The 16,360-nt window shown below is 48.9% G+C and overlaps 1 protein-coding gene across 1 annotated transcript; it reads right to left on the bottom strand.

Moving 5' to 3' along the window:
• Window positions 1-11,870: 11,870 nt before the first annotated feature.
• On the bottom strand, window positions 11,871-16,088 carry LOC122385257 (UDP-glucuronosyltransferase 1A5-like). Its single transcript, XM_043373400.1, has 2 exons — window positions 15,474-16,088; window positions 11,871-13,664 (listed from the first exon to the last, which is right to left on the bottom strand). Exons 1-2 carry the CDS (start codon window positions 15,474-15,476, stop codon window positions 12,078-12,080), a joined length of 1,590 nt encoding a protein of 529 aa, XP_043229335.1. The 5' UTR covers window positions 15,477-16,088; the 3' UTR covers window positions 11,871-12,077.
• Between the last annotated feature and the right edge of the window lie 272 nt (window positions 16,089-16,360).

Consider the following 16,360-nt stretch of genomic DNA (forward strand, 5'->3'; position numbering starts at 1 on the left):
GCAAACGGGAGATCGGCTTTGATCGGTATACTCATGCTTGATTGATAGTGCTCTCAAAAGAGCACTGCCAACCAGGAACAATACAAGTCTTCTCGCTTATTTTATTGTCTGAAACTACATAGTAGACTCATTAGGAATAGTGAAAACTAGGGTGACCCGCGTGCTCCGCAACGCGAGCAGTAGCGGCGGAACACCTTCAATTAAGGGGGGGGGGGGCACTGCCGACTTTTGGTCCCATTCTTTCCATGGAACGCCCATAGGGCTAATTTTAAAATGCCAAAATCAAAGGGGGGCACGGTGCCCCGGTGCCCTCCCCGTTCCGCGGCCTATGAACGCGAGGAAGGGTGATTTTTTACCCGTGGGTATTGGGTTGGTCTGTGTCGATTTAACATTTTTCACCAAATGTATTTTTTTTTAAATTTTGTTCGAATTAAAAGAAGAAAATATTGTTGTTTAAAACGATAATTCAGACTCTTGTTCAACTAACTACTACAACGATGAGAGGAGTCCAAGGGAACTTTACTACATATAGCCAAAAATAAATGCGTCCGCTGCGGGGTGAGCTGTTCTCACCTGGCTTGAAGTCATGCTGCTGCCAGCCAGTCTGGGATGGTCCGGGATGGTCCGGGATGGTCCGGGATGGTCCGGGATGGTCCGGTGGCCGTCCCGCTGGTCCGCCGCCGGTCCGGTGGCTGCCCGCCGTCGGTCCCCGCCGTTAAATACCGAGCACGGCCTCAGCAGGGCCGTCGGCGCGCGACCAACGAGTTGGTGCCGTGCCGCGCGGCCGTACCGGGGACCGTAGACGTACGGGACACGGGCCACACGGGTCACAAAGGACATGTCCGGCACATGGGGTCATGCTGGATCATACCTGGCCATACCTCAGCTGGTCACTGAAGGTATCCAGGGCCATACTGAATCAGCCCCTCAGATATACATAGTGTATTCAGCGTCATTCATGGCCTGGGTCATCCCGGGTGATCCTCAGATAATTAAGAGCGATTGACAGCAAAAGAAAGCAAAAAAAAAGCAATGTCCCTGGAGTTGTGCATGCTTTTTAATACTATTTTGAACAATACCAACTACGTATATATTGTCTTCATGTTTTACCGTTCGGCTAAAAATTATATTAAGCACTCTGCGTAGCATAAGATAGGCATATATTTTGCTGAACGAATTTCGTCGCCAAGGTATTTTTGTGTTCCACTGATCTCCAGAACGTTGGCTGTTTGGCGAAGTGTAGATGGAAAATTTTGTGATTGGGTCAAAACACATTGGGACACGAGAAATTTTATTATTGTCTGAATTCTCACAAATATTGTCGTGCCCAAAGACAAAAAGTGGCATACCCATCTGATGAAAATTGGACATGACTGATTATGATGTCCGTTTGCGAGGCCGATACTTTGTGACGCTGTGGGGCGTGGCTGTTACCCGCGCAGTCCCAACCCTGTCTATATAGGGGAGGCAGGCTTCAGGACAATTCGCATACAGTATAATACGGCACTGGCCGCAGTGGGGGCAGCTCAGTAACCACCTTGAAGCACACAGCTTGCATGTCCTCGGCTGGTAAAGTATAGCAGGACTGTCCGCTGGGACGGCGACTGCCGGGCAGCACAGCCGTCAAACCAGCAAACCAGGCCGTCAGGGGGTGATGTCAGGTGCGGTGGACGGCTAACGAACAGCCGACACGCCCCTGTTACACAGCGCACCAAGTGCCGCTCACTCAGCCGTAAACAGGGCGCTATTTATCGCCGCACAAGGCCCGTTTGCAGTCGCACCGACATACAATGCACACTTCACACCGTTCACTGATAGGCTTTGAGCGTTCCCTTTGGTGGGCGAGCAAACTCGCCCTCCACGGTTCAGTGTTGGCTAGCTGGAAGAATGTGGAACGGGACCAAGACAATAACCCATATAGCTGAGCTCATTATTCTGCAACAAAGGCTAGTTGACAATGTTTATGCACTCGTATAACTTGGAAAGATACCCATCGCCTGAAACAATCGCCCCTGGAAGTACTTGAGACATAGTTAGCGTTCAACTACTTACGATAAGTGACTTTTCTTAAGAAAATGAGTACTTTGACGATATAGATAAAAACACGTCTATCGAAGGTGTTTTTATCGAAGGTGTTTTTTTTTTTGCCATCTTGGCGAATGCCAAGATGGCAAAGTACAAAGCGTGCGCTCGGCATCCGGATAATCAGGGATAATTTTCCGGGATCACAGGGATTATTCGGTGTTTTAGGCTGACACCGTGCAAAACGGACATGACAACAAGTAAAAGAGCCATTCGTGAAGCAAAATCAATCTAAAAATGTGGCTTATTACATTAACCCGGCAGGCGGTGGGCCTCCCGGCCACCTTCCGCGCGGTGGGGGTGGGGGGCATTTTTTGCCCCCCCCCGTATCTCCGAAACTACTGGACGGATCCGGAAAATTCAAGCGGCGTTCGATAGCCCTGTCAAATTTGTCGAAGGAAACTAAATTTCATTGACCTCGGGGTCACCGATGACGTCACAGGTCAGGTCAAAGATAAAATATTTCACCGTTCACGGGGCTTCTAGGGAAAGCGCTGTAACACCGAGTAAAACGCATTTTGCCGAAAATCAGCGATAGGGCGTCAGTTGTCTAGTACATATGTTGCTATTAGAGGTCACTGGTCATACCAGGTCAGGTCACAGGTCAGGTCACCAAAGGTCACCAAGGGTCACCACATGAACCCAACTTTACTAAGGTTGTGCGATGCATGTTTTATGGCCAGTTTTTCATTTCCAACTCAATGGTGTTGGTTATAAGACCATCAGGTACGGTTTAGGTCACTTTCTGGTGGAGGCCAGGTCAAGGTCAGGTCAAAAAAGGTCAAATTTCGAAGTTGATATTTTTGCATAAAATGGGTATTGATTCTATGCAGCTCGTCACGGGGAGTCTAATGGTGGTCTTTGTTTTGCGCTACGAGGTCTAGAATTGCTAAAAATTGAGTTTGAAAATTTGACGTCATCAATTTTGAACAGTTTTTTCGCTCTAACTTGGCCAAAAAAAGAGGTATCGATCTCAAATTTGGTAATTAGATAGAAGGTGGTAGGGACTATCACACATATTCCGGTTTTTTTTCGAAATTCAAAAAACTTTTTGGATTTTTCGGCTATTATATTAAAAAATATATTTTTTGATTTTTGGGGGTCAAAATCCTAAAAATCCGAAAAATCGAAATAACAGTTTTGTAACCCATTTGATTCCGCATCTTTTATGTTTGAAACATTTTTCTGTATCTTTAAAGCTGTAGGCCTGACAGCTCTTCCCGCGAAACCTTTTTTTTTTGGTCAAAAATGGCAGAATTGACGTCACTCTGACGTCATTAGCGGCCAACCTATCATAGCCTTTCGAAAATTTTTGGTCATTATGTGCGCTAGCTACTCCCGGGAGGGTACTGAAAGTTTGGTGACGATCGGCGCAGCGGTTCTCGAGACATATCGAAAAACTAAAGGGGGGGGGCAAACAAATGCCCCCCCCCCCCACCGCCTGGAAGGTTAATGGTCCCTGCAATACCAAATAACTACCGATGATCCCGGATAATTATCCCTCATTTTCCGGATGCCGAATACACGCAAAATGTGCATCTCGGTCGGTAGTCGGTACTCTGCAGTTCCTCATATAACGATATGTCTTCAATCGACAAACGCTTGGGGATTCGACGTGAACGCTCGCGGATTATGATTATCTGCACTGAGTGCACAAGAAATGGTGCAAGAAAGGAGCAAGGATTAAGTGGTAACCTGTATTATCATGGCCTGTTGTACACTAATGAAACTGTTTACCGTACGAGAAACAGAACCAGCATATAGTTAGCCAATGGCCACTGCAATTTGTACCTAACGACAGATTACAGACTCATATCTATAAATAACGCTACATAGTCCCTCAGTACTGTTAGAAAGCTCTGGATGGGAGTGTTGCAGAATGCGATTTAACATCCACCGAGGGAGCTGTCGCTGATTGGTCTTCCCATTCCAATATCCACTTTGATGTCATCTCGGCCTCATGGCTCCCCTCCGCCTCAGTTTGCATAGTTTGGTAGCCGGTCGGTTTCGGCAACACGTTTAGTCATTGGGTCTCGTTCTACTGTGATTTGAACTTTGAAGAGATATATCTTATTCATACGGTGCCGGTTTTTATGGAATCGGTTTCTCTTTATCTATTCCAGTTCTCTTCGAGTTAATTATTTAACATTGTTACAATCTGTGTTGTAAGATCTTCATAAATGAAGAGTCTATGTAGTATATGTAGGCTTGGATATTAGGTACTGCGGAAGATCGATAGAGGGAACCTATATATTAACAGACAAATGTGGTATGACCTACAAAGGTAGTTATGTTATTGAATGATTGATCGGCATTTCCGACGTTTGCGTTAAAATAGTGTTTTAGGTCCTATAACAAAAGTAATTGCGGATAACTGTAGGTAATCTAAACATAATGGCCCTATCAGAGACGCTTCCGAAGCCTTGTGAAGGAGAGACAGCCATCCATTATTGGCTAGTTGATGGGAGGTTAATTTGCTCTTTACAATTTTGTTCTAAAATATTCGTCCATCAGCCTGCACTTACAAGTGCCGCTGCCAATACAAAACATTATGATATATGAATATCAATTATCATACATTTGTAGAAAACTGCTTTCATCGCCTTATGAATCGTCGCATGGGAATCAATGTGCAGGGAGGAAATATTGAAAGAGGCGGCTGGGCTGGCATTTATGAAACTTCCAGTCGGTCTGACTAACTCTAGGTACCAATAATATTTTGACAATGAGGTGTTGAATAAACGATAAGCATACACTGACCCATTATGTGGTTCAGCGGGATCTTTGATTCGGTTCCTTTTTCTGCATTTAATTTAATGGGCCTTCCTTTTTCACATTTTATCAAGGCTCCGTTTCAGCTGCCTCGACCATGGGATAGTTCCCATCAGACTATCCCATATCCGATCCAGCCCCGTCCATGGCCCGTCCCGCGATATCATTTCAGTTCCATTACTTCATCCCAGCTCCATCCATATACCTATCAATTTGAACTTCATTCAGCTCTATGTAAGTACAATGCAGCACTGCAGTATCAGGGTAATGAAATACTTCCGTACCCGCCCTGATATCCGTTCCACCTGCCATATAGTTTCGACACATCTCCACCCAGCATCCACCCAGCAGCTCAGCCACAGTTCCGTCCTGTCTCGCTCCACCCCACCCCGCTGGTCCAGCGACGCCTGAGCTCGGCCGCGGTGTCTCCGCCGCTCGCCCGGCCTTGTGAAAAAGCCGACGTCGTTTAGACTCCCGTCTCCAGAGAGGTGCCACCTCGCCTCCCCCGGGACAAATGTGACCGATGAGGTGCGGCGTGACGACGTTCCAGCCGGGCTTAATTTGCTTACGGTCGGCGACTCTTGAGCCAGGTAATCGTTCATCGGATGAGCGGCGCGACCCAATCAGGCGCAGGGCTGCGCCAGAGATGTCGCCAGTTAGGCTGCTCCCGGACCATTCAGACGGCTAAAGGTAGACGTCAGAAGTGAGCAAGCCGACGGTGAGCCGTGTTTTCGTCACTGATTCGGTACAAAACACTGCACTGCCGCGACTTGGCGCCACCTTTGACAAAATGTGAGATGCATGAGAAAGGCCCCAAACATGTGAATAATCCTAAGAAAGTTAACATGGCGGGTGATGAGCCAATTTATGCCCAAAATTCATTTTGTATTCTATGCATTTTCAGCATCCCTAGAAATATTTCTTATTTTTGCCCTTTACAGTGTCTTGTTTCAACAATTTTATACGACATTCATGTGGTATTTCACAAATTTTCAAGCCCAGCAGTTGACTCATTGTGCTCAGTTCATCTTCTTTCTCTCTTCACAGTTAGCACGAACCTCTTTTCGAGGAATTGCTGTTGAGATCGGCCGGCAATTTTCTTGATAAATGATACAGACGTGGATTATTGGGTGATTTGCTGCACTGCGAAGTAAAATTGTACTTTTGCCTGCAACCCTGTCTCCCCTTTTAGAATATCTGTGATCATAAAAACAAATAATTCCGGAAAGTTCTTTGATATATTTTTTTTAAGTCATGCATTACAAAAAATGTTATTCTCCCAAGTTTCCTCAAATGATACCTATTCGCGCGCTTAACAAGGTTTCAGAAGTGAATATATATTTGAAAGACTCTGAAAGGTGGCATTGCAATCCTTCAACGTTCAGGCTTTATTTTTCATCCGCTGGAAACAATCCATCCTAAGGTACAGATGACCACGGAAGCAGCTGGACTTGAGGAGCGAGTCATCCATCATCTTTCACTTGGGCACACCTCACACCTCGGCCACTATACCTGGTCCTGTAGGTATGTAAGTGGCGCAGGAACACTAGGACAGAACATAGACTCAGACAGACACATGACACCGGGGGTAGAGGCTGAGATCCGTTAATCGGCCTATCTCCAATGACCCGCGCACATTACGGCTATTTGAACAGATCGGTGCCTGGTATTTTTCCAAGTACGAGCCGGTATAATTTAGCAGCATTATCTCTTTAGCTCTGGTTGTCTGCCGCGGGGCTGAGGCTCGACTGCCGAGCGCCACGGCCGCGGCTCCTCGGATCGATGGAGCATAACATACCGCACTTACCAACACACAGGCAAGTGGCGACCGAAAAAAAGAATGTAGTTAGGCCATCATTGGGCAGGTCGTTAGATGGTTAGTTGGTATATTTACACAAGACGGTAATGATGCATGAACAGTTTTGTAGCCGTAACTGCAGGTTGTTTGAAGCACTTATTCGTTAGACCTATCATTAAAAGAAATTAGAGTACCTATTATAAGGTTGCAGACTGCAGTATCCGAACATGTTTGCACATCTAAAACGAGCTCCTGTTTATCCGTTGAGTTTGGTGGTTTTCGCGAGGGAACCGAATACATAATGACCATCTGGCTCCCGCATCGCACACCCTAGCGTTCGCGCTATCTGGGCAGAAGAGAAAAGGCGCACGAAGCTTCATTAAAAGTTTTCGACACCGCAACGCAAGCAAGAATATAAGAATAGAAAAAGACGGTGTGCATCGTGATTTATGCAAAAACTTTGCTAGGCTACGTAGGCAAATAGAACGGCTATCACGACATCAAGAGCTTTACTCTCACTGATGATAGAAAGACAGCACTGATTTATTTGTCCTTAGCTGTGGCGAATGCAACAGAACATATTTTAAGCTGCTTAGAGCAATATGCGGCTTATTGGGACTGAATAGACAGTTTCATGATGACGGCTGTCGGCTGCTGCGTGTTCCACGGCTGCTTCCACCCATGTATCCCCGATAACGATAATCCAACAAAGAATGAACTGATTTCTTTACTAGACTAACGGAATGCTTAGTCCCTCTGCGGACGATAGGGACACCTTATCTTTGAACGAAAAATGAAGCACGGCAACTTTTAGCACTCTGTCGGGAAGAAATGTAGGTACTTAAATCAAATCATCGTAATTAACTGCGCCGATACTTCGAACGTTGTTTTGAGCATTTTAATCTAGGAAATTGCTGTTAGGTTAGAGGCTATAACTTCTTTCGAAAGAACATGCCTATTATAGAGCGCTGTTCTCTTTCTCAGACGTCTGCACCGACGAATACGACGGTCAGCGCCCGGTACCTCCCTGCAGGTCAGGTGACGTCGTCGGTCGTCGGCTCTGTCCGTATAGGTGTCGCCCCGGATACAGAGGGGCAGTCGCAGGTCACTTGCTCTGAGCAAGTGCTAGGCGACTGACAGCTCACAAATTACAATGTATCGGCAAGTTGATATATTTGACACAACAAGATACCAACGTCAACATACACAAATCTTAGAGATATTAAAGGGAATGGATCCTCCCACCTTTCAAAAAAGTTAATGAATTGGCATGAAAGTGATGTCGCTCGGTTCAGAAAGAGCGATAACGAATATCTACCAAATTTCCTCGAAAATATTCACCGGTTTTCAAGATATTAGACTTTTACTTTTGTTTACTTTTTGTGATCTCTGCTGTTCCTAGCGACTTTATTTGAAAGTGCGGCATTTGTTGCGCGCAAAGCAGCATATACCACCGCGTGCTACGAAACCTTTTAGTAAAAGATTTAAAAATCGTTAGATCTCCGCTAACGTCACAAATTCTAAGGGGGCATTCCAATGCATTAGCCCCTTAGAATCCGAAAACTACAAGTTTGAAATTCCATATCTCCGAATAAAGCATTTTTCGATGTTGTGATAGCCCAAACCGGTATTTTCAGGCCATGACCACCAATTTGGCTATCTCAACTCAAAACTAATGTTAAGGTGGGATGGTCACATGCATGGGTGAATCAAATGACAACTGACAATCAAACCCTTGAACAAGAAACAGGGGCAAGTACTAACTGGGCATCTCTCGGGGTCAAATCTCCCATTTCAAAAGCGTTGAGAAAACCTATGTTTCCGCAGTCGACATTCCAGAAAGGTATAAAATACCCTCCCCTTTTCAGCCACTTCTCGCACTGGATAAAAACAAACACCCTTGATTTATTTCGTACACAAAAAGCACTGATTTGGCTCTCGAGCCGGACGTTTCTCATCTCTCGGTCCTCCCTTTCCCCGCTCAAAAGCTTATTCGGTCTCTCTTGCTCCCGATTTGTCGCATGCACCGGCACGTTGCAGATAAAATCAAACATACAAACAGAACTGGTAGAGGACATCGAAAACCTTAACCCTATTAGTGGCAGGCTCCTGGCTACCCCATATTAGTGGCAGAGGGGGGGGGGCTGTTTACGACCCCCCCTTGATATCTCGAGATCTAACCAGCCGATTTTCAAAATTCAAACGGCATTCGATTTGGCTCAACGAGATCTACATTTCTAAAAAAAAATTAAAAAATGTCAATAGGGGGGTAGAGGGGGGTAAAAACGGGCAAATTGCAGATACATTTTAGACTGTTTATCACGGCCAGGTTTCTGAACCAATCTTAACGCAACTTTTGCCGATCGATAGAGAATGAACCAGGAATTCACATGGATCCTAAAAATATGCATTTTCAAAAATCATAGGCGGATACAGATCATTGAGATTGGGGGTACACAAAAAGTATAGTAAATAAGGTTTTGTTGGTACTGTTTCTAAAAAGGGTGGCAATGGTCTTGTTATGTTACAATTTTCTTATGAGAGAACGACTAAAATTGTATCGGTCATGCATAGGCGATGTCAGGGCACCTATGTTGGGAGGTAAAAAATAACCCCCCTTTTTGGACGCCTGGATCCGCCTATTATAGCAAAAACGTGTCAAAAGAGGATGCACAATAACTTTGTATATGTTATCACATGATACCTTTCATTCACTGTTCGTAAAACTGGTGCAGCATCGTGATCTTCGCCCAAATGACTCGCTTCACGAATAGGACCCCCAATTGCCAGTGCTCTGGAGCCGCCCCTGGTAAAGTTATGAACTTGAAATTTTCAGGGAATGTGCCCAATTTAGTTTTAGGAAAAGTCAGAAAATTTCAGCATCGTAGCTTCAGCGGTTTCGGAGATATTCCCGAAAAACCTGAGGGGTGGATAAAAACAACCCCCCCCCCCTGCCACTAATAGGGTTAACAGCCAGCAGAAAGGAAGTACTAAAATAATAGCCCGACACTCGAGGCTATAAAAGTTGAAACTAAGCATTGCTTTCGCTAAAGTTGTGTCACGCTGACGCCGTTCCTTCCTACGATTAACTCTTGGCATTGACTAATGCTAATGCAATTAGCTACAAGGCGTTTGCAGCTATACCGACGTTGGTATTACGGGAGAGGGAGACTGAGAGCCGATACATTGCCGGTCGGTGGGTCTGGGCAGTGGCAGCCGTCCTCCGTGGCCTGGAACTGGGCGATGATGACGATGTAGGTGATGATGGTGGACGTGACGGCCAGCAGGGTGGCGCGCCGCACCTGGAAGAATCCCAGGTCGCCGATGGTGTCCAGATATCTGAGCGCCGCGGCGCGCTGCAGTCCGGCCTGCTGCGCCAGCCGCGGACGGCGCCACTCCAGCTCCAGCAGCAGGTCGCAGCGGCGGCCGGCCAGCGCCAGCAGGCGCTGACAGGCCTCGCACGGCCCCAGCAGCGAGACCACGGCGCTCAGCAGGAACAGTGCCGTGTCGACCACGAACGCCGAGCTGCCGCCGGCGCTGAGGGCGTTGATGAGGCTCATCAGCAGCGCTACCTCGGTGAGGACGCCGTACAGCATGGACAGCAGCAGCACCGCGGCCATCGCGTCTGTCAGCTGGAGGAAACTGGAGACGTAGCGCTTCTGAAACTCGCCGTTGCGTCTCAGTCGTTCCTCGGCGTCCTCAGGCTCGTAGATAACCAGCTCCTCCAATTCTTCATTCGCCAGCTCCAGACCTCTGGCCAGCACAAATGCGATGAATAAAAACTTCATCGGGATCAGCAGAAAAGCCTGTATGAGACAGCCAAAGCCTGCACCTGTCACGATGTGGTGAACACATGTGGTGCTGAACTCATTGCAGACACTGACCTTGCCATCAGCGTAGATCGCCACGCCGACGTTCCCAATCGAGATAAGACCCACCAGCGCCCAGATGGTAAGCATCTCCAGGTGCTGCCTGGCGGTGCAGCCGGCGCCACGCACCAACTCGCCCGCACGGTGCAGAACCGTCATCAGTTCCGAGAAGGACTCCTCCGCGCAGCGGCGCCTTCCAGTGACGTACGCAATGACCAGCGTCAGCCAGACTTCGGCCAGGATCGCCCCGAAGAACCCTGACGAGGCGGCCGCCCTGGACCAGCTCCCCGTGGAGCCGACCATCTCCTGGCCGATGTCGAACTGGCTCCGCACGGACACAACCGCCACCCAGGTGAGAAGGCCGCAGAGGAGGCCGGCGTACAGGGCGGCGCCCCAGCCCGGCCGGCCGGCCAGCCCCGCCAGTCGCAGGAGCACCACGAAGGCCCGGCTCCCGATCGGGAGAAGCTCCTCCTGCTGCTGCTGGCGCTCCGGGGTCTCGGGGGTCTCGGAGTCCACCGAGCGACAGAGCAGCCGTCGACACCGCATGGCACTGACACGGGAAATACTGGGCCGAGTGTATCGGTTGGGGCAGGTCTGAGGGTATAGGTTACAGCCCGAGGCTAGTCTTAGGGCAGCGACCTGAAGAGAGTAGATAGGGTCTTGGACTGGGCGGACGACGAACGGGTTAACTCAGGCTGGACTTAGATGGACAGACGCCCTGAGGCGGGCTGGACAGGGTCGTAGGCCAGCAAAACGGACACTGAACCTGTGTGTGGTCGCTCGTGACCTGGTGGTTCCTCTAAGCTAGCCACCCACCTTCGCAGGCCGTATTGATTCATCACCACCACATAGACTCCCCAGTGCATGAGTAGGTCGGTGGGGTGACATTCTGTTTGACGCCTTTGTGGACGCGCCATTACGGTAGATTCATGTTGCTTTACTCGATAGCATTTTCTATTTACACTGTTGAGGCTCATAGCTCGGCAAATATTTGAACTCCACCAGATCGATGGCGTAAGGGAATTAGAAAATATTGGTATCAGCCTGTTGTTACCCTGCATCTTGCTAGACACTCGGTGTTGCCTCTGGTCGTTACCTGTCGAAATGACCGTTTAATGACCGTTTCTGGTGCGAGTGTATGCATGGTATGCGAATGTTTGTAGTCATTTCCGTGTGCCTGTTCCAACTTCCCATTGTATTACCATTCAGACGCGAGTAAGTGAAAAGCCATGTAATCGTGGATCTTATTCAAATAAATCTGTTCTGTTCTGTTCTGTTCTTAAAGATGCGACTCTAAATTGTAACAAATTGTTAAGACCTGAAAGGTACAGAATGCAGTAAAGCAAAAATATGTTTGCGTCTGTATTCAGGCAGTTTGATTTACAATCACCATGACGTCGGGTACCTGGCCAACATGCTTTTAACAGACACTGGGCGGGCTTTCTTAGTCATTGGACAGTGGACAATGGACTTAACTTTCTTAGTCATCAAAACACATTACAGCGAGTATTGCCGGACCAGAGTTCCCATAGATCCGAATGAGCCTTACGGCCAAATCAGTCGTCTTTATCCTTGTTGTCCTGCCCGACATTCACCCCACCACTGTTGTGCGTCCAAATCCAGCCGCAGCAGCAGCGGATCATCCACCTCACCACGACCACCAGCAGCTTCAGCGCCAGCAGCAGCACGGCCAGCAGAAAGGCCAGCACGTCCAGCGAGTAGTACTGGAAGAAGCTGAGCTCGGCGCCGACGGAGCGGAGGTGCGGCGCACCGCCGTGCCGGATGACGTGCTCCACCCAGTGGACTGCCAGCTGCAGCGGCGGCACCGGCTGCTCCCTCAGCAGCCGCTGCCGGTGGAGGACAGCCGCCCGGGGGCCACCGGAGAGCGCCGTAGCCACGGCGGCGCCCAGCGTCTCGGTCGAGAGGGCGTCCCAGGTCAGCACCTCAGCGATACCGAGGCGGGCCGCGCGCGCGGCGTTACACTGCTGGTCGCTGGAGACGGGCAGCACGACCATCGGTACGCCGTGGCACACCGACTCTACGACACTGGCGAAGCCGCCGTGCGAAATGAACAGCCGACACTTGCTGCTGCCGAGAATGTCCTGCTGCGGCAGCCACTTGGAGGGGAGTATGTTGACAGGCAGGCCAGTGCGGTTCGTGGTGTCCCACTTGAGAAGAACCTTGTAAGGCAGAGACCCGAGCGCGGCGAGGATAGCCGCCTTCTGCTCCGGAGACATGTCCTGAGGCCTGACCACAGAGCCGAGACTGAACAGCACGAACTCGGAGTCTCCGAGAAAGGCGGCGACCTCGGCAGGCAGCTCGTTCGGAGCGGTGCAGTGCAGACCTCCCACCTCAATCACGTTCGGCAGCAGGGGCTTGTGGTAGTCCATCACAGGATTGCTGTTCAGCAAGACGAGACTAGCGTTTCTCTCGATGTCCAACGCCCTGGGCATCACGCCGTCACCGAACTCCTCAGCAACCAGGCGGTCGCTGTAGGTGGCGTACACGGTTCTTATCAGCGTGTCCATCCAGACGGTGCCGATGACATTCTTCACCCGCTGTGTGAAACTCATCCTATCAGTGCCCGCTGTGAAGGGGATCGAAGGGTTCAGGGCCGGCAGGGTGGGGCTCCCCAGCGGACTGGTCAAAAACGGTACGTAAGAGACCGGACTCAGCAGTATGAACGGAGCGTTCAACGCATGCGGGACGAAGTAGAACGGATATCCGAAGATGCCCAGGATGACGACGTCGAACCGCTGCCGCAGCAGGTGGTGCAGCTCCGAGCTGTTGAGGGCTGCTCGCGGGCCGTCGGCCAGCAGCGCCCGGTACTGCCTCCAGCCGGCCTGGACGCCCTCGGAGTTGATCCGGAACATGTTCGGGAAGTTCTCCTCGGCGAACTGCTGTGCCAGCCGCTCGGGAACCACCTCCTCCACACCGGGCACCGGCACCGACGGGCGGAACGCGCTGAAGAACACCACCCGGTGACCGCGGCCGGTCAGCGCCGCGCCCAGCGCCAGGAACGGCGCCTTCTGCGAGCGGGCGCTGGTCGGCAGCAGCATCAGCACGCGCGCGCCGTCGGCGACCAGCGCGCAGCACCACCAGCACAGCAGAGCGGCCGCCGCCGCGCGCCCCATGGACAGCGTCTGGAAAACGATACAAGTACAAACAGTCCGACCGGTGAGTCATGGTATGATAGTGGTAGTGCTTGGTCGGTGACGGAACCGGTTGTTGAGGTGTCGTAGGCTTGCATATGTCTGTCGGTGTAGTCTCATTCTTTCTTTCTTTTTTGCAATTAGGTACCTACCTACCTAATTATTTATTAACAGAAAGGTTCGTACACGGAATGTATTTTTACTTTAATTAGCTATATTTTACTTCACTTATTGATTAACACTTTAAAAAGGTGGGTTTGACTTATACGGACATTGGATAATGAATTAAAAGGCGTATTGTCAAAATGCCAAGTACCTATATACATACATACCTAATATCATATACCTGCCAACTATTTGTTCGGCTGGCGCCTACCTAACCCAAGATACCATAAGCACATGTATGTATTACCCAGAAATAATTGATAGGTACAGACTACTGACTAGGTAGGTAGGTACAGACGTTACCATATATGACACGTCTTATAATCTATACATTTATCGTTATTACCTATTAGCCGTTTTCACGAGCGGCTATCTGGCAAATGCACCTAATTTGACCAAATCTGCACCAATTTTTTAATAAATATCTTCATATCATGAATTACCTAATTTCAGTGTTTTAATCGAAAATAGTTTAAGATAGTTTGAAAAATGAGGCATAGGTATACCTAAGCATCTGTCCAGCCTAAACTGATATCTTTTAACCCTCGCCCGTAAACGGCGATCTGCCACCTTCGCCCATGCAGGGGGGGGGGGTTGGTGCGACCCCCCCCTTGGCGTTTGAAAACGGAGCGTCGTAGAGCTTAGCGGAAAAGACCAACGGATTGCTCTCGCCGAGATCTCGCGATTGGTGGTATATTTTTTGGTCCTAGGTCAACATTTGACCTACTTTTGACCGGTCAAAGGTCAAATTTTCGGAAAAATAGATTTTTTTCAACTTTCGGCGGCGATTGCGGCAAAACGGTGGGAGATATCGACTTGAAACCTTCACTATCGTGTTCCTTGATCAATTCTCTATCGTTTGGTATGTATTTCGTTTCCCTAGCTCTAAAAATGGCGCGTTGGGAGCGCCGGAAGTCGGCAAGGTCACAGTCGGCGGCAGAAATTCGAAAAATCAAAATTTAAATTTTTGAAATCTGATTGTATTTTTGGATTTGGGAGGTCCATTTGCTCCCTATAGAAGCTAATATTGCTGCATATTCCCATTGAGGTGACAAGAATTAGCAAAATAGTGGTTCGGGCGCTTTTCAAAAATAGTACCGGACGCTGTTCCTCTTGTGACGTCATAGCTCCGTGACCTGACCTGACCCGGTCAAGTTTCTTATACCATATGATAGCCAATACTTGCCCCAACATGCATGGGAAGTTTCATCACGATCCATCAACCGATCTCCGTACCACCGGCAGGAAACCTCGGGCGTTGGCACTCAGTTTGTGAAAATCCGGCCGGAGGCTGTTCCCTTTGTGACGTCATAACTCCGTGACCTGACATGACCCGGTCAAAATTTTTTTTATCAAAAGATGCGCAAGGTTTGCCCCATAAGGTACCCAAAATTTGGCGGCGCTGCGCGCCGCCGTTTTTGCACTATTTCCGAAAAACCTCAGGGGGGGGGGGGTTGCACCAACCCCCCCCCTACATGGGCGAGGGTTAAGTTTTATGTAACACACTGAACCTATAACTTCACCAACTCTGTTTTAAATCTGCACCTAATCTGCGCCAAAGCTATACCAGAAGGCCGTCGTGAAAACGGCTAATGCTATACCGCTATCCGACTTGTAATTAAATGATTGGCTTACCATGGTAGGGTACGTCCGTCGCCGATGTTTCACAATGCTAGCTCAGCGCCAACTGCTCGGGTTGCATGTGCTCTTGAGAGACAACTTATCATCGGTTGCACGGAAGAGATGTTTGAGTGTCGAACAGTGCACGATAAGATTAGCGCAAGCTCAACCGATCCGAATTCACTGATAAGTAAGTATCTGATGGGCCTATATGTTATGGATTTGGTCCGAAAGGTAACCTCTAAAGGTCAACTTGACAATTTCGCCTGTGACAGGCACAGCCATTCTATAGGTAGCTCAGGAACTACCGCTGGCGGACCTCATAGAAAGGCGGTCTTCGACGCTGCGGGGGGGGGGGGGGCATGCCCCAAAAAGTCTCTCGGAGCTCATTGAATTTCGATTCCTTACGCACGCTGTGTGGTTTAAAACACTTTCCCCTAATAAAAAGAGTTTAGTTTTCGTTTCATTCTCGAAAACCACAAATTTTCGTCGACTTCGGGCGCTGCATGGGGAGGGGACATTTGCTCAAGGAAATCGCATACGGTAAATGGACTGGTGGTGTTGTCGTTTCGATTGGCCCAGTTATACATATTTCTTGAGTTGTAAAATTGCTGCAGTGGGCCGTTTGGAGGTCACCGAGGTCATCTGAGGTCACCACCTTCGCAACAACTGATAAAATTGCAGGTCACCATATTACCAACCGGCTAATGAAATCGCGTGCAATGAATCGACTGATGTGATTTTGTCTCGATCGGCCCAGTAGGTACCTACTTCCTGAAAGTTATGAAAAGGCTGCAAGCAAATGGGTGAAATCATCAAGTTGACCTTTGGATGTCACCAAGTTCACTTGAGTTCATCATTTTTTAAACGGTTACCTAATAGAATCGCATATCCTCATTAGT

The sequence above is a fragment of the Amphibalanus amphitrite genome, unplaced genomic scaffold, assembly GCF_019059575.1.
Source record: "Amphibalanus amphitrite isolate SeventyFive unplaced genomic scaffold, NRLGWU_Aamphi_draft 000015F_arrow, whole genome shotgun sequence".
In the NCBI taxonomy this organism is placed as follows: domain Eukaryota; kingdom Metazoa; phylum Arthropoda; class Thecostraca; order Balanomorpha; family Balanidae; genus Amphibalanus; species Amphibalanus amphitrite.